Here is a 21,151-nt window from a genome sequence, read left to right as displayed (position 1 = left end):
TTTTCAATGTTGAATTCAGGTAGAATTAGATTAGAAAAGTCAAGTGGGAAGAAAAACATCACATCTTACCATTTGAATATTTTTTTCAGTCACCACAAATAATACTGATCACTTTGCATGATTCATTTTGAACTTCCTGGCAGAGGAAGATGCAAAGCACTGAAAAAGAATTATGGTCAAGTTGAATGCTGTCCACACAAATCCTATGCATTATAGATTATCCTCACGCTTCCAGTTTCTTAACTTTTTTCCTACTTACCATGCTTTGTGGTCCCAGGCCCTTTGTACGCCACTTACCTCACATCCCTTCTGCTGTGTCAGAATTGTGTTTTATCTTTTTATCTCTCTTAAAACATTGTTTCCCACCATCATTGTCCCAATCTTATATTCCACATATTAGCTGTGGGGAAGCAAAACTTCATGGAAAAAAATGAGGAAATATAATTGTGTCAGCATTGTTTGAAGTCTGTTACTTTAGTCTCAGCATTCTGTCTCTTTTAGGAAAACAAGACTGACAATAATTAATAAATTCTTACTTTATGTAAAATTGTTCAGGTCATGGTATCAGGGAGAGATCAATGAAGGATATTTCAAAGGGACAGAGAAAAAGTTCCTGGATGGACTCTTGGTTCCCAGACTTTTGAGGATTATGATGTCATAATTGCTGGAATTTATAAGTACTTCTGGTAGTGAGTAAAAAAAAGTATTAAGCAATGAACTTTTTGTACACTTAAATTATTTCATCAATTAATATAGACATTTGTGAAATGACTACATGATTTGATTTTTGCCCTCAGAACATGTACACTGTGAAAAAAAATTGATGGGGAAAATACCTTTTCATAAAAGTTCCTCAGACCACAATGGGGAGTTGATTACAGCTTGACAGGTATAAACATGTTCAATGAAAAGGAAAAAGTCTGGGATTTTCAATAAGTAGGGTAGTTTAGTAGGGTTAGTACTTTAAAAAAAAATTTGTCTTTCCAAATTCATTCAAATAGTATATTAGATTTTACTGTAATAGGTCATAATGAATTTCTACTTTAAGGAGAAATCTTTTATTATTAAGACATGTAGAACAAAATATTTTTTAAAAACACTTGTGTTATAAACTAACTGAGATGTTAATTTTTCTCTAATGTCTTAAAAACATGCAACTCTGTTAATTCACTTTTTTTTTTTTAACTTGGAGGCCAACTCCAGTAAAAGTGAGATGCTGCAGTGTGTACACTTATCTATTTTTCCAAACCAAAGCATGGCCCTTGGAGAGTATCATCTTTTATCAATCTTGATTTTTTTTAAAGATTTTATTTATTTGAGAGAGAGAGCATGAGTGGGAGGGAGGAGCAGAGGGAGAAGCGGACTCCACATAGAGCAGGAAGCCTGACATGATGGGGGTGGGGAATGCTTGATTCCAGGATCCTGAGTTCATGACCTGACCCAAAGGCAGACACTTAACCAACTGAGCCACCCAGGCACCCCTATCAATCATAATTTTTAATCAACTCATGTGAAAAAAGCATTTTTATTATGCATTAAGCATGACTTTTTAAACTACTACTTAATTTCCATTCTTGACCATCAAATATGTTTTGTTCTCCTAGTTGATTTGGCTATGAACATTAAATATTGCAAAGTTTTCTTAAAAAATTGGAAAAGAAGCTCAATTTTGAAGTATGGCTTCTTTTGGCTTTTGTTCTGGGTTCTATAACATGTGGAACATGTCCTAGTTGAAGATAAAAAGGATAGTGGTTGGGTAGAATTCATCACAGAATTTGATTTCCTGTGTGTCCAAACCTACTTTTGTACCAATTAGCTATGACCTTTTATTTTAGACTTAGAGTATGTGATTATTAGAGGGAACCATTTCTGAAATATTTTCTTTCTAATATTAATTTAAGCAAATTTCCTTGCAAAGCTAACTCTTCTTTCATGTTTTTTTTCTCCATGTGCTGCTTCTTTCCACTAAGCTGCTAAATCTTTTGCAGAGGAATTAAACATAATGTTTCTAAAAACATGAATAGCTTGTGCCCTTTTCTGAGTGTCCTACTTCAGAAATATTGCAGCTGCAGTAGCATTATGTGCTTCTTCCCATTTCTCTCTGCAGGGAAGTTCCTGCTTTAAGGTAGACCCAAGCTCTTTTATTCCTGGGATTTTTCTCTTCTAAATGATGTGAATGCTTCAGTCATGTTTTCTAAAGCACATTGTTTCTTTGTTCACTTATTTCAAATCAGTTGACTGTGCAGCTTGTAGGAATAATTGGGGGTGGGCAGGAGAGTATAAATGAATAATTATAAATCAATCTTTCCTATTAGGAAAACCACCCAAAGCAAAGGCTATTTGAATACAATCCCAGTAACGTGACTTTAGAGATGACACACAGTACATTTGTTACTTGAGTATGTGATACAGGGAATGTCTCTACAGGCCATAAATTGTCAAAAATGCAGCTAAAATGAAAACAAGCCACTGGTACATTTTTCATGATACTTTGGTCATAGGACCGCATTGCTTCACATGGAAGGCTCTCATTTGACTTGTATTTTGGGGCAGGGAGTGAAAGGATTTTGCTAAGAGTAGCCTTGTTTACCCCACTCCCTCCAAAACATTTCCTTTATGTGATTCTTTCTTTTCCTTTCGCATCTACTTGTCATCTTATTTGTTTTCAACCTGAATATCACACGATTTATGAAATGTTCATGGCTTTTAAAGTTTATTCTACAGAGTTTTGAGAAGAAAATAATTTTTATGAATTTGTGTGTCATCCTTGTGCAGGGGCCCTGCTAATCTCTATATCATTCCAATGTTAGTATATGTGCTGCCAAAGCAAGCACGATAATCCCCCCCCAAAAAAAACCAGGTTATTGAACTAGTTAAACCCCATTCAAATAATAGAAGGCAAACTTGACTTATTTAACTTTGACATCTAATTTTAATCTTTTGTGTATGCTGTCCTCCTGAAAGCTGCTACTACTTGTTAAATTTAAATAGGAAAGAACAAAACAGATACTAGAATATTACTTCTTTTCACTAGCTTTAAATTAATTTTAGATTACACAGAACTACATCTTCATTATTAAAGTGAGAAATTCAATATGTACTCCAAAGTGTTCTACTCTTCTAACTCCTTTAATAATGTCAAGATTCTGTGTCAAGATTCTGTGTCAGAAGAACAAGTGAACTAATATTTTGTTATGTATAAATCTTTCTCTTTCTAAACCAACAAAATTAAAAGTTCTTTTTTCTCATGTTTATGACTCTTTTTTGGCTAATTAAAATAGAATTCACGTGAATAATTTATATTACTGACTACCTGCCACTTTAACATTCATGGAAGGAAAAATAAAGTTTTAAAATAAAAAGAAATAAGCCTGCTTTGAAAGGATTATATATCATTAAAATTTTTTCTCATTTACATTTTTCTAAAGAAGCTAATTTTGAAACATACAAATACATTAATATTTCCATTAAGCTGGAAATTAATCTTACTTATGCTAGCATTGGTTATGCTTCATGGTTAGCACTGGTGTAAGCTGGTAATTTAAGAACCTCAGATTTTTACTGCTATTTTTATTCAGCTATGTCAACTATACAAATGATAAAATAATAATCAAAGGACTGATGGCTTAATATAATAGCTATTTTGCTTTAAATATCTTTTATGCTTTGACATTAAATGTCTCTCTTGCCTTGGTATCTACTTTTCAAAAATTTATTACCCATTCCTGATACTATTTTACTGGGGTTATTAGTCCTTTGACAGTTCTTCATGCTATTGACAGTATCTTTTAATTTGCTTAATTTCCTGACATTTTCTATGTTAATTTTTTGACTTTGAGATTTTTAAATGCCAGATTTGTGCTTAAAATAGAAAAGCCCTCCACTAATAAGATTTAGTCATATTACCTAAGTACTACACAGTTATCCCAGATATAATAGGGAGAGATAAAGAAAGGATCACAGATAATAAATTTGCCCTGCTTTCTCCACAAAGTAATTGCTGCAAGCTTTAAGTTACAGCTTTTATTGATAATATAAATACGGGTTGTGTAAGGAAAGCTTATATCTACTTATAATAGCATTCAAATCTGGTTTTAGTAATTGCTTTAGGCCAAACCACTCCATAAACAGTCCCAAGGCAATTTGAAAATAGCTATTTGTTATATAATCTTTTTCTATTGCATATGTATTTTATTTTATGATTTTTGTAATTAAAGTAATAAAACTCAATAGTATTTCCTGGTTAACTAGCAGGTAAACAAGTTTATACAATATAAATGTGTTTTATCTTGTGAAACAACTGATGGTCATTCAAAAGGAAGATTGTTAGGGAGGGGTAGGAGAACGTAGTATTTTCTATTGGTTACCAGGCTTTTAACAAAACAATGCCTACTATAATCCTAGAGAATTTCATTTGACTAAATGCCTACTCAAATGACAAGCATGGAGTGAGAGCTATAGTCAAAGGAACAAAGGATGGGAGGACCTATATCTGAATGAGTCCCCCCACCCTCCTCTTTAGAGGGACCCATTATGCCCTCTATTAGCACCTCTCACCATTGCTTGTGAAAATACTTGGCATTGAATGATGCTGTATGTCTTACATTGTACTTGCTAAAACTGCTTATGCAATTTCAATTGGCTATGGTATTTATCATGTTCTGTCAGCATTATGTAACATGGTTAAGCCTATGAAGCAGCTGCTTTTTGTGTGTGTATGGATCAAGTGATTGTTATGTATTGTGAAAATATCAGTTCAAGTTTCTTGAGTGCTGAGGCATCTAGATGAAATAATGAACATTAGGCTTTTTTAAAAAGACTTTTGTGCTGTTCTTCAAATTCAGCATTGCCTCTATATACGTCCATCCATTGGTGAGCACAAATGAATCTGTCTTTAATGTTAATAGAAGTTGCACATGGCAATCAAGAGGTAAAAATCTAAGATATTATAAAATCATTGTTATATAGCTCAGTTGTTACAGTGGTTCAAATATAAGGGGCATTTGTATGTACTGTGAATTAGTATATATACAATTTTTAACCTATAGCACCCTTAAAAAATGGCTCTAGAACTGTAAACTTGGTTGGTTTCTTTGAAACTATGTAGAGGTTTGGAGGATGAACTTTAATTATAAAAACCTCTTTGAAAATTAGACTTGGTGAAATGAGCTGTGTTGTATGAAATAGCTCCTGCTTTCATTGATCTGTTCTATTGTTTTTTTAAAATTTCTATATCATTTATTTCTGCTCTGATCTTCATTATTTCCTTCCTCCTGCTGTCTTTAGGCTTCATTTGTTTTTCTTTTTCTAGCCCCTTTAGGTGTAAGGTTAGGTTGTTTATTGAGAGTTTTCTTGCTTTTTGAGGTAGGCCTGTATTGCTTGTATACTGTTGTGCCCAAGATTGCGAATCCGAGAAACCACCAAGAAGTTGACACCGATGCAAACACACGAGGGTTTATTTACATGCTCGAGCTTGGGTCCAAGTATAGCGGAGCAGGGACTTGGACCCTGAGGTGGGTTTCAGCTTAGTTTTTATAGGCTGGTCTAGGGGATCTTCAGAAGGGGTGGAGAAATTTCTCAAGTTCTGTTTACATTTTGATATGGGGCATTAAAGGGCGTAGAGCTCTGTTCTTATTCTAATAGGGGCTTCCTGCCCTTGGCTTGGGCTCTGTTCTCATTCTAATAGGGGCTTCCTGCCCTTGGCTTGGGCTCTGTTCTCATTCTAATAGGGGCTTTCTAGGACGTTAAGCTGTAAGCTGTTTTCTTCCTGTAACTGAAGTAAGGTAAAGTTCAGCTCTTATTCACAGGGGCCTGGGATGGCTGTACTTGTGCTAAGGCTGAACTTAAAGTGGAATGGCCTTAATTTTCTCGGCCTCCACATATACTTCCCTCTTGGGACCACTTTTGTTGCTTCCAAAAAATCTGGGACCATTGTGTTTTCAATTTCATTTCTTTCCATATGTTGTTTATTTTTCTGTGGTTTCCTGATCTATTTATTGTTTAGTAGCATATTGTTTAACTTCCATATATTTGAGATCTTTCTGAATTTTTTCTTGTGGTTGACTTCTGGTTTTATAGCACTGTGTTCAGAAAAGGTGCATGGTATAATTTCAATCTTTTTGTATTTGTTGAGGGCTGTTTTGTGATCTATTCTGGATAATGTCCCATGTGCACTTGAAAAATGTGAATTTTGCTGTTTTAGGATGGAATGTTCTGAAAATATCTGTTAATTCTATCTGGTCAAGTGTGTCATTCAAAGCTGTTGTTTCCTTGTTTCTTTCCCTTTTTTAAAGATGTATTTATCCATTTGAGAGAAAGAGAAAGCAAGTGGGGGGGGGGGAGAAAGAGAGAATCTTAATCCACTTGTCACAGAGCCTGATGCAGGCCTTGATCTCACAACCCTGACACCACAAGCTGAGCCAAAACCAAGAGTTGGATGCTTAACCCACTGCACCACCCAGGTGCCCCACCTTGTATATTTTCTATTTAGATGACCTATCCATTGATGTAAATGGAGTGTTAAAGTCCCCTACTATTATTGTATTATTATCAATGAGTTCCTTTATGTTTGTTATTGTTTTATGTACTCGAGTGCTCCCAGATTGGGTGCATGGGTACAGTTGTTAGATCTTCTTGTTGGATTGTCTCCTTTATTATGATATAGTGCCTTTCTTCAGTTCTTGTTATAGTCTTTGTTTTCAAGTCTAGTTTGTCTGATGTAAGTATTGCTATTTCAGCCTTCTTTTGACATTTGTTTTTGTGATAAGTATTTCTCCATCCCCTCATTTTCAATCTACCGGTGTCTTTAGGTTAAAAAAGAGTCTACCTACTAGGCAGCACAGAAATGGGTCTTTTTTTTTTTTTTCCCATTCTGACAGCCTATGTCTTTTGGATTAGAAAGTTTAGTCATGGGGATCCCTGGGTGGCTCAGCAGTTTAGTGCCTGCCTTCAGCCCAGGGCATGATCCTGGAGTCCTGGGATCGAGTCCCACATCAGGCTCCCTGCATGGAGCCTGCTTCTCCCTCTGCCTGTGTCTCTGCCTCTCTTTATCTCTCTGTTTCTCTTATAAATAAATAAATAAAATCTTTTAAAAAAAAGTTTAGTCATTTACATTCAGAGTAATTATTGATAAATATGTATTTATTACCATTTTATTACTTGTTTTGTCATTGTTTCTGGAAATTTTCTCTGATCTTTTCTTATGTTTGTCACTTTTGGTCTCTCCTTTCCACCCAAGAAGTCCCCTTTAATCTATCTTGGTGGGCTTGTTTAGTGGTCATGCACTCCTTAGTTTTTGTTTGTCTGGGAGATTCTTTATCTCTTCTTCCATTCTGAATGATAGCCTTTCTGGATAGACTGTTCTTGACTGCGTATTTTTCCCACTCAGCACTTTGAATAAATCATGCTGCTCCCTCTCGCTTGCCAAATTTCTGTAGAGGTATCTGCAGCTAGCTTTATGGGTCTTCTCTTTTAAGTTAGGGACTTCTTTTTTCTTTCTGCTTTTAGGATTTTTTTATCTGTGTATTTTTAAATTTAATTATAATATATATTGGTGTTGACCTGCTTTTGTTGGTTTTGATGTGAGTTCTCCAGGATCCAGATGTTTGTTTCCTTCCCCAGATTAGGCAAGTTTTCAACTATTAGTTCTTCAAATAAGTTTTCTACCCCTTTCTCTCTCTTCTTCTGCAATTCCTATAATATGAATAGTTTTTTGTTTTGTTTTGTTTTTTTTACACTTGGTGGAGTCACGGAATTCCTTAAGTCTGTCCTCATGTTGCCTAATTCCTTTCTCTTTTGTTCAGTCTTGTTAATTTCCATTATTCTGTCTTCTAGATCAATAATTCATTCTTGTGCTTCTTCCAGCCTGCTATGTCTTACATCAAATCTGTTTTCTATCTTGTTTATTGTATTTCTCATTTCTGATTGATTCTTTTTTGTTTTATCTCTGTGATAAGGGTCTCAATGATGTCTTCTCTTCTTTTCTCAAGCCCAGTGAGTATCCTTATGACTATTACTTTAAATTCTCCATCAGGTATGTTACTTACATCTGTTTCACATAGATCTCTGGCTGTGAGTTTATGTTCTTCTTTCATCTGGGATAAATTCCTCCATCTTGGCATTTTGTGTAAGTCTCTGCCTTCTTTTTGTTAGAAAAGCCAGTTATGTCTGCAAACCTTCTTCAATGTGGCCTTTTCTTTCCTTTTAGTTGTGGAATTCTGTCAGTCTTCAGGTTGATTTCTAGGATATTTGATATCCCAGAAATTATTTGATAGTTATCTAGCTGTTTCATGGGACAAGACAAGCCTAGGATCCTCCTACTCTGTGGCATCCTGGTTTTCTTGCTTTTTTTTCACCCCCAGTAAATAGGAAACAACACAATAATATCGAGGAGGTAGGTATGCTAAGACCCACTCACAGCAATAGAAACTGAGAGCTAATATGCTGATTCTATTGGAGGAGAGGAACTAATCATCAAAGCAGATAACATCTTACAAAGCAAAAGTATAGGACTCAAAACTAACTACAATTGATCTCACCTAAGTAAAAGATATGTATGTAGTTGTTGAAGCAATCAGAATGAAATGCATCATAATATTAAGTCCTTATAGCTATATCACAGTATTATGGGTGATTTTTACTTTCTTCCAACTTCTCATATTCTCCTTCATGTGATGATTATATCATCAGAATAAATAAAATAGTATTTAAAACATTTTTAAGATGAAAAGGAACTTTAAACATAGAGTAGTTCTGCTCTGTTTAAAGGAAAAATAGACACAGCTCAAGTGTGCCCTGAGGACCTTGTTGGATATACAGAACAGCACAGTATTTGATGTTAATGATAATTATGTGAATCAACAATGATGTATTTTCTGTAGATTCTCTTTTTGTATGCAGCAAAGTATATATCTGTGAAACATTTCTATACAAATGGCTAAGATAAAAAGTAGTGGTATTTAAAATGTATAAATCCACAGCTATGCAGATCAACTCATTCTCTGAGGTTTCTGGATAGTGGAAATCTTATTTTAGATTTTTCTATTTTAAAATGAAATTGCTCTATAGCTATGTGTCCTATTAAATTATGGATATTATTATATTTAAGCTTCCTCTTCTAAGTGTCCATAGCTATTTATTGAGGCATTATTTTCAAATGCCCATGGAAAAAATGTTTAAGTGATTGTCTTTATCCTTCTGTAAATGACCCAGTTAGATGTTAAAATACATCTTATTTTTCTCAAATGTGAGGTTTTTACTGTTTTGATATTGCCTTTATTGGTTGACCTTGCTTTTTTTGGACTTGCACAAAGTAAGAGAAGAAATATTTACATATTTCCCAACTATTGCAGATTACTAAAATCAAATCATAAATTATTCAAGCTATTTTGAAAGCTTCTTGAGTAGAAGTTTATAAAATAAGGAATATAGTATTTAGAATCAGATCTCACTGATAGTTGTGTTACAATTGAAGCACAAGTGCTACTCAGTCCTCTCCTCTTAAAAATAAAATCACACAGTAACAACAAAACAAAATAAATGCTAAAAGTAATTCATTTCTTTGTGGAAGAATCTAAAATATTGATCTATTTTTTAAAATCTTTTATGTCTAAAGTATACTTGTAGCATTATTTGAGTCTTCATTACTGCTTAGCAATCTCCTTATCCATTGTTACCCAAATCACATGCCTTGGTTCTTGTTCCAGATTTCTTCTATTCTCTCCAGTCCCTCAAATTCAAACTCACACCGAAAGGCTCAGTAAATTCCCTTATGTGCCAGGCCTCATTTTCTTTCAGTACCCTTACTGATGGCCACATTGTACTCCTCATCTCACTTATCTTACAACCTTCAAAATCATGCATCATGGCTTATCCTCTATTTCTTTTCTTCTTAATATCTTTCTTTAAATTGATTTCTTTTTTCGTATACAAATGCTGCGGTCTGTCTTGTACTTTAAAAGCTAACTTCAATGATAAATAAATCAAATAATCAATAAATGAAAAAATATCTCCAAACTACTATCTTATATCTAACTGGGGAGAAATGACATGACCACACCAAAGAAGAGATATGTATATATCTATGTGTATATACAATATATAAATTTATATGCAATGACACGCTTAGATGAAGCTTTTATGGCTAATGAGAACTTGTCTCTCCTAAGTGGTTGGTTTACTTGTAATTGCTTCATCTGATGTGAGGCCTTGGTGGTCAGTCAGTCCTTTTCCCCCCTATTCTTTATTGTGAATTTTTTTTCTTTTTTGTATATTTTTTATTGGAGTTTGATTTGCCAACATATACCATAACACCAAATGCTCATCCCATCAAGTGCCCCCCTAAGTGCCCGTCACCCATTCACCCCGTCCCACCATCCACCTCCCTTTCCACTACCCCTTGTTTGCTTCCCAGAGTTAGGTGTATCTCATGTTCTGTCACCCTCACTGATATTTCCCACTGATTTTCTCTCCTTTCCCCTTTATTCCCTTTCACTATTTTTTATATTCGCCAAATGAATGAGACCACATAATGCTTGTCCTACTCTGATTGACTTACTTCACTCAACATAATACCGTCCAGTTCTATCCACGTTGAAGCAAATGGTGGGTACTTGTCGTTTCTAAAGGCTGAGTAATATTCCACTGTACATATACACCAAAACTTCTTTATCCATTTATCTCTCGATGAGGCCGCTTCCTCATGGAGACTCCTTCCATAGTTTGGCTATTGTGGATATTGCTGCTATAAACATTGGGGTGCAGGTGCCCTGCCGTTTCACTGCATCTGCATCTTTGGGGTAAATTCTTAGCAGTGAAATTGCTGGGTCATAGAGCAGTTCTATTTTTAACTCTTTGAGGAACCTCTACACATTTTCTAGAGTGGCTGTACCAGTTCACATTCCCACCAACAGTGCAAGAAGGTTCCGCTTTCTCCAGATCCTCTCCAACATTTGTGGTTTCCTGTCTTGTTCATTATCACCATTCTCACTGGTGTGAGGTGGTATCTCATTGTGTTTTTTTTTTTTAACTTTTTTAAATTTTTTTTAAAGATTTACTTATTTATTCATTCAGAGAGAGTGAAGAGAGAGGCAGAGACACAGGCAGAGGGAGAAGCAGGCTCCATGCAGGAAGCCCGATGTGGGACTCGATCATGGGTCTCCAGGATCACACCCCAGGCTGCAGGCGGCGCTAAACCGCTGCGCCACCGGGGCTGCCCCTCATTGTGGTTTTTGATTTGTATTTCCCTGAGGGCAAGTGATGCGGAGCATTTTGTGATGTGTTTGTTGGCCATGTGTATGTCTTCTTTGGTGAAATTTCTGTTCATGTCTTTCACCCATTTCATGATTGGATTGTTTGTTTCTTTGTTGGTGAGTTTAATAAGTTCTTTAGAAATCTTGGATACTAGCCCTTTGTCTGATAGGTCATTTGCAAATATCTTCTCCCATTCTGTAGGTTGTCTTTTAGTTTTATTGGCTGTTACCTTTCCTGTGCTGAAGCATATTATCTTGATTAAATCCCAATAGTTCATTTTTGCTTTTGTTTCCGTTGACTTCGTAGATGTATCTTGTAAGAAGTTACTGTGGCCAAGTTCAAAAAGGGTGTTGCCTGTGTTCTCCTCTAGGATTTTGTTGGATTCCTGTCTCACATTTAGATCTTTCATCGATTTTGAGTTTATCTTTGTCTATGGTGTAAGAGAATGGTCTAGTTTCATTCTTCTGCACATGGCTGTCCAATTTCCCCAGCACCATTTATTGAAGAGACTATCCTTTTTCCAGTGGATAGTCTTTCTGGCTTTGTCGAATATTAGTTGCCCATAGAGTTGAGGGACCATTTCTGGGTTCACTATTCTGTTCCATTGATCTATGTGTCTGTTTTTGTGACAGCACCACATTGTCTTGATGATCATAGCTTTGTACTACAACTTGAAATCTGGCATTCTGATGCACCCGGCTCTGGTTTTATTTTTAAATATTCCCCTGGCTATTCGGGATCTTTTCTGATTCCACACAAATCTCAAGATAATTTGTTCCAACTCTCTGAAGAAAGTCCACATTATTTTAATAGGGATTGCATTAAATTGCCCTGGGTAGCATAGACATTTTCACAGTATTAATTCTTCCAATCCACGAGCATGGAATATTTTCCCATCTCTTTGTGTCTTCCTCCATTTCTTTCAGAAGTGTTCTGTAGCTTTTTGGGTACAGATGCTTTATGTCTTTGCTAAGGTTTATTCCTAGGTATCTTATGCTTTTGGGTGCAATTGTAAATGGGATTAACTCCTTAATTTCTCTTTCTTCAGTCTCAGTGTATAGAAATGCCACTGACTTCTGGGCATTGATTTTGTATCCTGCCACACTGCCGAATTCCTGTATGAGTTCCAGCAATCTTGGGGTGGAGTCTTTTTTTTTTTTTTAAGATTTTTATTTATTTATTCATGAGACACGCACACAGAGAGAGAGAGAGAGAGAGGCAGAGACACAGGCAGAGGGAGAAGCAGGCTCCATGCAGGAAGCCCGACATGGGACTCGATCCCTGGTCTCCAGGATCAGGCCCTGGGCTGAAGGCGGCACTAAATGCTGAGCCACCAGGGCTGCCCTCTTTTGGGTTTTATATGTACAGTACCATGTGATCTGCAAAGAGGAGAAGTTTGTCTTCTTCTTTGCCAATTTGAATGCCTTTTATTTCTTTTTGTTGTCTGATTGCTGAGGCTAGGACTTTTAAAACTATGTTGAATAGCAGTGGTGAGAGTGAACATCCCATTCGTGTTCCTGATCTTAGGGGAAAGGCTCTCAGTGTTTCCCCATTGAGAGTGATATTTGCTGTGGGCTTTTTGTAATTGGCTTTTAAGATGCTGAGGAATGTTCCCTGTATCCCTACACTCTGGAGAGTTTTGATCAGGAATGAATGCTGTATTTTGTCAAATACTTTCTCTGCATCTATTGACAGGATCATATGGTTCTTGTTTTTTCTCTTGTTGATATGATCTATCATGTGGATTGCTTTATGAGTGTTGAACCAGCCTTGCATCCAGGGGATAAATCCCACTTGGTCATGGTGAATAATCTTCTTAATGTATTGTTGGTATCCTATTGGCTAGTATCTTGTTGAGAATTTTTGCATCCATGTTCATCAGGGATATTGGTCTATAGTTCTTTTTGGTGGGGTCTTTGTCTGGTTTTGGAATTAAGGTGATGCTGGCCTCATACAATGGGTTTGGAAGTATTCCATCTCTTTCTATCTTTCAGAACAGCTTTAGTAGAATAGGAATTGTTTCTTCTTTAAACGTTTGATAGAATTCCCCTGGGAAGCCATCTGGCCCTGGACTTTTGTGTCTTGGGAGGTTTTTGATGACTACTTCAATTTCCTCCCTGGTTATCAGCCTGTTCTACTTCAATTTCCTCTCTGGTTATCAGCCTGTTCAGGTTTTTTATTACTGCTTGTTCCAGTTTTAGTAATTTGTGGTTTTCCAGAAATGCATCCATTTCTTCTAGATTGCCTAATTTATTGGCATATAGCTACTCATAATAAGTTTTTTAAATCATTTGTATTTCCTTGGTATTGGTGGTGATCTCCCCTTTTTCATTTGTGATTTTATTAATTTGAGTCTTTTCTCTTTTCTTTTTAACAAGGCTGGCTAATGGTTTATCTATCTTATTAATTCCTTCAAAGAACCAACTCCTGGTTTTGTTGAGCTGTTCTACAGTTCTTCTGATCTCTATTTCATTGAGTTCTTATCAAATCTTTATTAACTCTCTTCTTCTGCTGGGTGTAGGTTTTATTTGCTGTTCTCTCTCCAGTTCCTTTAGGTGCAAGGTTAGCATATGTATTTGATTTTTTTTCCAGTTTTTTGAGGGATGCTTGTATTGTGATGTATTTCCCTCTTAAGACTGCTTTTGTTGTTTCCCAAATATTTTGAACTGTTGTATCTTCATTTTCATTAGTTTTCATGAATCCTTTTATTTCTTCTCTAATTTCCTGTTTGACCCATTCATCTTTAAGCAGGATGCTCTTTAACCTCCACGTGTTTGTGTTTCTTCCAAATTTCTTCTTGTGATTGAGTTCTAGTTTCACAACATTGAGCTCTGAAAATATGCAGGGGACAATCCCAATCTTTTGGTATCAGTTGGGACCTGATTTGAGACCCAGTATGTGGTCTATTCTGGAGAAAGTTCCATGTGCACTTCAGAAGAATGTATATTCATTTGCGTTTGGATGTAAATATCTGTGAAACCCATCTGGTCCAGTTTATCATTTAAAGCTCTTGTTTCCTTGGAGATACTGTGCTTAGAATATCTGTCATTTGCAGAAAGTGCAGTGTTGAAGCCTCCCAGTATTAGAGTGTTATTATCTAAGTATGTCTTTACTTTGGTTATTAATTGATTGATACACTTAGCTGCTCCCACATTCGGGGCATAAATATTCATGATTGTTAGGTCCTTTTGTTGGATAGACCCTTTAAGTATGATATAGTGTCCCTCTTCATCTCTTACTACAGTCTTTGGGATAAACTTTAATTTATCTGATATGAGGATGGCTCCCCCTGCTTTCTTTTGAGGACCATTTGAATGGTAAATCGTTCTCCAACCTTTCATTTTCAGGCTCTAGGTGTCCTAGGTCTAAAATTAGTCTCTTGTAAACAGTAAATAGATGGGTCTTGCTTTTTATCCAGTCTGAAACCCTACGTCTTTTGATGGAATCATTTAGCCCATTCATGTTCAGAGTTACTATTGAAAGATATGAATTTAGTGTCATCATAATACCTATTCAGTCCCTGTTTTTGTGGATTATTTCTTTGGGCGTCCTCTTTCTTTTACAGAGTCCCCCTTCATATTTCTTGCAAAGCTGTTTTGGTGATCATAGATTCTTTAAGTTTCTGCCTATCTTGGAAGCTCTTTTGCACTCTTTCTATTCTGAATGAGAGCCTTGCTGGATAAAGTATTCTTGGCTGCATGTTCTTCTGATTTAGGACCCTGAATATATCCTGCCAGCCCCTCTGGCCTGCAAGGTCTCTGTGGAGAGGTCTGCTGTTAATCTAATGGTTGTCCCTATATAAGTTAGGGATCTCTTGTCTCTTGCTGCTTTAAGGATTTTCTCTTTATCTTTGGAATTTCCAAATTTCACTATTAGATTTCAAGGTGTTGAACGTTTTTTATTGATTTTAGGGGAGGACCTCTCTATCTCCTGGATCTGAATGCCTGTTTCCTTACCCAAATTAGGGAAATTCTCAGCTATGATTTGTTCAAATGTGTTTTCTGGCCCTCTGGCCCTCTGGGCACCCTCTGGAACTGCAATCATACATAGATCTTTCCTTCTGAGGCTGTCATTTATTTCCCTTAACCTTTCCTCATGGTCTTTTAATTTTGTTTCTTTTTTTCCTCAGCTTCATTCCTTGCCATCAACTTGTCTTCTATGTCACTCACTTTTTCTTCTACCTCCTTAACCCTCATTGTTAGGGCCTCCAGTTTGGATTGCATCTCATTTAATTGATTTTTAATTTTGGCCTGATTAGATCTAAATTCTGCCATCATGAAGTCTCTGGAATCCTTTATGCTTTTTTCCAGAGCCACCAGTAGCTTTATAATTGTGCTTCTGAATTGGCTTTCTGACATTGAATTGTCATCCAAATTCTATAACTCTGTGGCAGAGAGTACTGTTTCTGATTCTTTCTTTTGTGGTGAGTTCCTCTTTGTAGTCATTTTGCTCAGTGCAGGGTGGTTGTATGAGCGGGCTGCATCAAGAATATCAACCATGACCTAAGTAAATTTCACCCTATATGATTCCAAAGAGATCAGAGACCCAAAATTGAAAACAAAGATGAGAATGAAATAAAAGAAAAGGACCACTAAAGTGAAAAACAAATTTATAACAAAGTAATAAAAAATAAAAGTCCAGGAATCCCAAATAAGAAGAGAAAAAAAGAAAACAAAACAAAAAGAAAAAAGAAAAATAAAGGAGAAGAAAAAAAGGGGGGTGGTCTGCTAGATGGTGGTGGTGATGAAGTTTTAGTGGATGGAGAATGTCGTCTACCTGAAGGGTTCTAGAGGGTGATCCTCTTGTTTCTGAGTATATTAAGGTCTGTATATTAGAAGATGCTCAGTCTCAAATTTTTATAAACCAGAAATACTTGTGGGAGGCCCCAACATTGACTAGCAAAACATAAATGAGATAAAAGAGGGGGGCAGAATGGGAATGAGGAATCTCACAGAATGAACCAGCACAGTGTACCACTTGGTCTGGGTGCATACTGGTTATGTTTTAGAAGGTATTAACTTCTTCCATTGTAGAACAAAATGAGGCAGAGAATACAAAATACAAAAAACAAAAAAACCCATACCTTGTATATCTCCCAAAATTAAGTTGAGTATGTTGAAGGGAATCTAGAAGTGGAAAATATATCTAGGACCTGTAATTGTAGAAATAGGAACGTCAAAAAGGAAGAATCTTAAAAATGAAGAGGTGGTAAAATATTGTAGTTAAGGTGGGAAAAGAGAAAAAAAAAATTGGAAATTTACAGTCTGATAAAAAAACAAGTTGCACTGGAAAAAGAAAGAAAGAAAAAAAAAAGGATGAGTGTCCTCTGGTTCTATATTCTGTAAATCCCTTGACTTCCCCTGGGTCTTTCCAGCACTGCTTGGTCAAGAAGTTGGTCTTCCCCTGTCCTTCCAGCTGGTCTTCTGGGGGAGGGGCCTGCTGTGCTGATTCTCAGGTATGTGTTCCTGGGGGAGCTGTCCTTCCCCATGCCACATGCAGGGCTCAGTGGGAGCTGTTTATCCTGTGAGGTGCCTTTTCCCTGGCGGCCTCTCTCCATCCCAAGCACAGGGTGACACAAGGAGGAACAACACTGGCAGCAGTCATCTCTCCAGCTCTGGAGTCAGCTCCCACAGTAACTACCACAGTCTCCCAGTCTGCACAGACCTGAATCCTCCAGGGGCAAGGGGGGGTGGGGGGGAGGAGCACTGCTGATCTGCACAGCTTGGGGTCGCCCAGCAGCAGAGTGTCCACGCTGTCCTGTGCCTTCCCCACCTCTGCCTGTCCTGGGGGGAGTGTAGGATCCTGGGCTGTGTCCTCTGATGCCCTGGGATCCGGGGCCTGTGCTGCTGGTATCACGCTCCAGGGTCCACGGCTACCGAAGGCAGCAGGGCGCAGCCCCCTCCGCCCGGAGCCCCTGCCTGACCGACTGGCTTCTTCCCGATGCCCTGCTGGTGTGTACTCCACCCCTTTACCCAGCTCGGCTCACAGTCTGTGGCCGCTTTCCCCTGGGCGCACTTCCTCTATCAGTGACTCCAGAAAACTGGAGGCTCCCTTGCCCCTCCTGTGATTCTGTCTGAGTTCCTGCTAAACACCTTTCTGTCCAGGAGGAATCGGGTGTGGATTTTTAAAGTTCCTGCTTCTCTGGGACTGGGCTTTCCTGTCACGGGAGGCTCTTGCATCACGGCCTTAGCCCAGCTCCTTGTGGGGCCCCTCCCCCAGTTGATTTTTTTCTTATTTTTTTTTTCCACCTTCCTACCTTGTTACAAGCTAAAACTCTTCTCTCTGTAGCACTCCAGCTGTTCTGTTCTCTCTTTAAATCTCAGGTCGAATTTGTAGGTTTTCAGAATGATTTGAAAGTTTTGTAGGTAAGTTGGTGGGGACAGATGACTTGGAGACCCTACTCCTCTGCCATCTTGCCCCGCTCCCTCAAATTTTCAACTATATACAAAATAATTAACTATATACAAAATAACTCAGCATCTAGGCTCAACAATGATAAATTCTTATTCAATCTTGTTCTGTGTATACTCCCATCATTGGATTTTCTCAAGTCCTAGATATTACATTGTTTCATCTTTGAATATTTCTATTATTTATTCATAAATTGTAAAAATTATTTATATCATAACCAAATAGTACCATCATATCTTATAAAAAATGTTTCCTTACTAACAACTAGTGTTCACATTTCATGGTCTACCACATGCCCCCCCCTCCAGGCCCCAGTTTAAATCAAGAACTGAATAAGATCTACTTATTATTGTTGTTCTCTTAAGTCTCTTTTTAAACTATGACATCTGTATTGTTTTAGTTATCAATTGCTAAATAACAAATTACCCTCAAACATAGTGGCTTAAAATTACAAATATTATTATCTTAGTGTGTCTCTGTCAGGAATTTGGGAGCAGCTTAGCTGAATCATTCATGTCTTATTATCTCTCAAGTGGTAGTGAGGATGTTGCCCAGGGCTGCATCTGTGATCTTGAATCTGCTTTCCAGATCACTTCTCCACCATGTGAGCCTCTCTACAGGGCTTTTTGAGTCTCTTACAATATGGCCACTGGCTTCCCCAAGAGCAATTGATCTAAGAGAGCACAAGAAAGAGCAAAGAGGAAGCCACAGTTCTTTCTATGACCTAGTCTTGGAAATGACAACATATCTGTCATATTCTACTGGTTACATAGACCAACCCAGAAACAATGTAGAACTACACTGGAGCATAAATATAGGGGTTGGGGATAATTGGAGTGATCATCTTGGAGGCTAGCTACTATATCTCTTCATTTTTTAAAAAAATTATAATTGTCCATTGTTATTGCTGAAGCAACCAGGTCATTTGTCTAATAGAGTTTGTATTTATTGTATTCTATCCTAGTGGTATCATTTATATATATATATATCATTTATATATATATATATGATATATAAATATCATATATTTTCTATAAACTTAGATATAGAGACTAGATCAGATTTGCATTCCATATTTTTAAGCAAGACTTATTATTCTTGGTGTGTTGTTCTATAATGGAACGCATGATGGCTGGTTTACTCTTAGTGTATCAGCAGCCACTGATGATCATTATCTAGATCCATTAATTCAAAGAGTAGTATTCTATCATCCCCTCTTTAAAAAAAAATTATTTGTAATACCTCTATGAAAAGGAATGTCCTCTCATCAGCTATTTGGTTACATTCAAGTATATTTCAGATAGAGAAGACAGGGTGAATGCTTGATTCTTTCTCTTTGTTTATCAGTTTTCAAAATGATTTGTTGGTTCCCTAGCATCCCTCACAGGTAACAAGTAAGACCTGGGAACCACTATCTAGGGATTGATTCTAGGAATGGATATTAAAACAAAAACAAAAACAAAAACAAAAACAAAACTACCTACCAAAGTGATTCTGATTTACTTCTCTGTTAACTTCTACTGGTCTCCATTCCTGAGTCTGACTTAGTAGGTTTGGGATTGGGCCCAGGATTCTGGTTTTGTTTTTGTTTTTATTTTTATAAAGCCCAAATTTTTTCTTTAGTTGACAAGTTTGGGGAACATACGCTAAACTATACCTTTTCATACTTACTACGGCTATATGCATCTATGCTATTCTCCCATGACATGCGAGTTACAAGTTTGGCCCTATTTCACTGAGAGCCTGCCTAGCACACACTCTGGAGTTAGACTGTTTGAGTACAAATCTTGCTCTGCTACTTACTAGCTTTGTGACCTTGGGGGAAGTTAATCAACTCTCTGTCTCAGTTCTCATATATATAATATGGAAATAATAGTAGGATTCACCTCATTGCTATTTTTCAGACTAAATGAATTAACATTGGTAAAGTGCTTAGAACAGTGCTTGGTAAGGATTTCTTAAATACATAATAAAGCTTATCTCCCTCTGGGAGAGTTATCCCTGAATATTTGGTTAATAAAAGCTAGGCTTATTTGTTATGATGATGATGATGATGATCATCATCATCATCATTATTATCATTATATTAACTGGCATTTACTTATTCATTTGCCACCTTGTTTTGGTTATTTAACAATGTATTTTGTACATTGTTTTATATGAGTGCATGGTTATCTTTCTTATTCTTTTGTATTGCTGTCTAGTATTTTTTAAAACTGACATTTAATATACCAGGCATGGTGGATTACATATTTCCTAGTTCACTTAATCTTTATATCAGTCTTTTAAGATTAGCAATATTATTCTTATTTTACATATAAGGGAACTGAGTCTCTGAGAAGTTAAGCAAGTTGTCCAACATAAGCTAATAACTAATGGTATAGATATGTCATATATAAAAGAAGCACTGTGATGATTAGGAACACAGACTCTGGAGCTAAACTGTCTAAGTTCAAATCTTGCCACTACCACTTCTTAGTTTTGCATCTTGGGCAAGTTACTTCACCTCTCTCTATTTCAATCTCCTTTTCTGTAAAATGAGCATAAAAGAAGTATCTACCTCAGAGGTTATTCTGAAGATTAAATTAATACCTACAAAGTGCCTAAAATGTTGCCTGATGTGCATCATAAACACTTTGTATGTACTAGATAGTTGTTATTACTGCTATTATTAACCATTATCAACTAATTTTATTAGTTTTGGTTTAACGAAGGCAGTAGTTAAGAGGGAGAGATTGACAGGGTTCATAGGAAGGGAAGAAACATAGGAGCATTAACTTTCAGGAGAGAGAATAAGGAGAGCTGTTTCTACCACAAAGATGAACAGGATAGAATATAATTAATACTTAAGTGAAGGCAGATGATGACACTAGGGATGCAGGCTTATTCTTACAAATTAAAAGACAAGATCATGTTTTAGGAATGAGAAAAGGAAGGTAGAATTAGAAGCCTGTGGAGGCAAGAGGAATTTGGACACACTTGAGGAGTAAGCCAGGGAGCACATAATAGACATATCCAAGTTAAGTTTTGTCAGTATTCCACCATAGCTTGATTCCCTAAGGCTAAGGAAACTAATGTGGGGGGAGGGGCATCCCAGATTATTGGAGGAGTAGCTCAGCAGCCTAATGAGGCCAGTGAATCTGGACATGGTTAAATGGGATGGTTATGATGGTAAGTAAAAGTGAAGCTTCACTGAGCAGGGAATCAGGAAACATGGATTAATTTTCCAACACTGCTATCACCTATGAAATCCTAACCTCTGGATCTCAGTTAATTCCCTTATGAAATGAGAGAGCTATGTCAGTTTATCTCTAACTTCCCTTCTAACTCCAGAATTTGTGACCCTAAATGGCTGATTCTAGAGTCTAGCTGTAGGAGAAAGGAGTCAGTTGAAATGCCAAAAGTAGGAAATTGATAGGAAGGATCAAGGTGGCTGTGATGCAGCTTCAATAAAAGTGAAGGTAGATGAGGGGGTTAATGCTAGTCAGGC

The 21,151-nt window shown here is 36.8% G+C and overlaps 1 protein-coding gene, 1 long non-coding RNA gene and 1 other non-coding gene across 13 annotated transcripts in view; 1 reads left to right on the top strand and 2 right to left on the bottom strand.

Annotated features, from left to right (window-relative positions):
- Window positions 1-634, bottom strand: part of LOC140627896 (uncharacterized) — a 115,696-nt gene extending 115,062 nt beyond the window's left edge. For all 6 annotated transcript variants that reach the window (XR_012026403.1, XR_012026404.1, XR_012026405.1 and 3 more), the window contains exons 1-3: window positions 537-634; window positions 298-416; window positions 70-159 (exon numbers count right to left, since the gene is read on the bottom strand). This is a non-coding gene — a long non-coding RNA (uncharacterized lncRNA). The remainder of the gene's footprint in view (window positions 1-69; window positions 160-297; window positions 417-536) is intronic.
- The window catches only part of DIAPH2 (diaphanous related formin 2), a 1,054,304-nt gene that overhangs the window by 888,518 nt on the left and 144,635 nt on the right, over window positions 1-21,151 (top strand). For 4 of the 6 annotated variants that reach the window (XM_072816462.1, XM_072816464.1, XM_072816463.1 and 1 more), the window contains one exon: window positions 16,625-16,705. The exons of the other annotated variants lie outside the window; for them this stretch is intronic. In XM_072816462.1, coding sequence (XP_072672563.1) covers window positions 16,625-16,698 — 74 coding nt within the window. In that variant the 3' untranslated portion in view covers window positions 16,699-16,705. The remainder of the gene's footprint in view (window positions 1-16,624; window positions 16,706-21,151) is intronic. 6 annotated transcript variants of the gene reach the window in all.
- LOC140628871 (U6 spliceosomal RNA) lies at window positions 2,731-2,834 on the bottom strand. The gene has a single exon (XR_012026803.1). It is a non-coding gene; the product is annotated as a U6 spliceosomal RNA (small nuclear RNA).

This window comes from Canis lupus, chromosome X (assembly GCF_048164855.1).
Source record: "Canis lupus baileyi chromosome X, mCanLup2.hap1, whole genome shotgun sequence".
Classification (NCBI taxonomy): Eukaryota; Metazoa; Chordata; class Mammalia; order Carnivora; family Canidae; genus Canis; species Canis lupus.
Note: the sequence above shows the minus strand (reverse complement) of the source record. Positions and strands in the feature narration are given on the sequence as shown.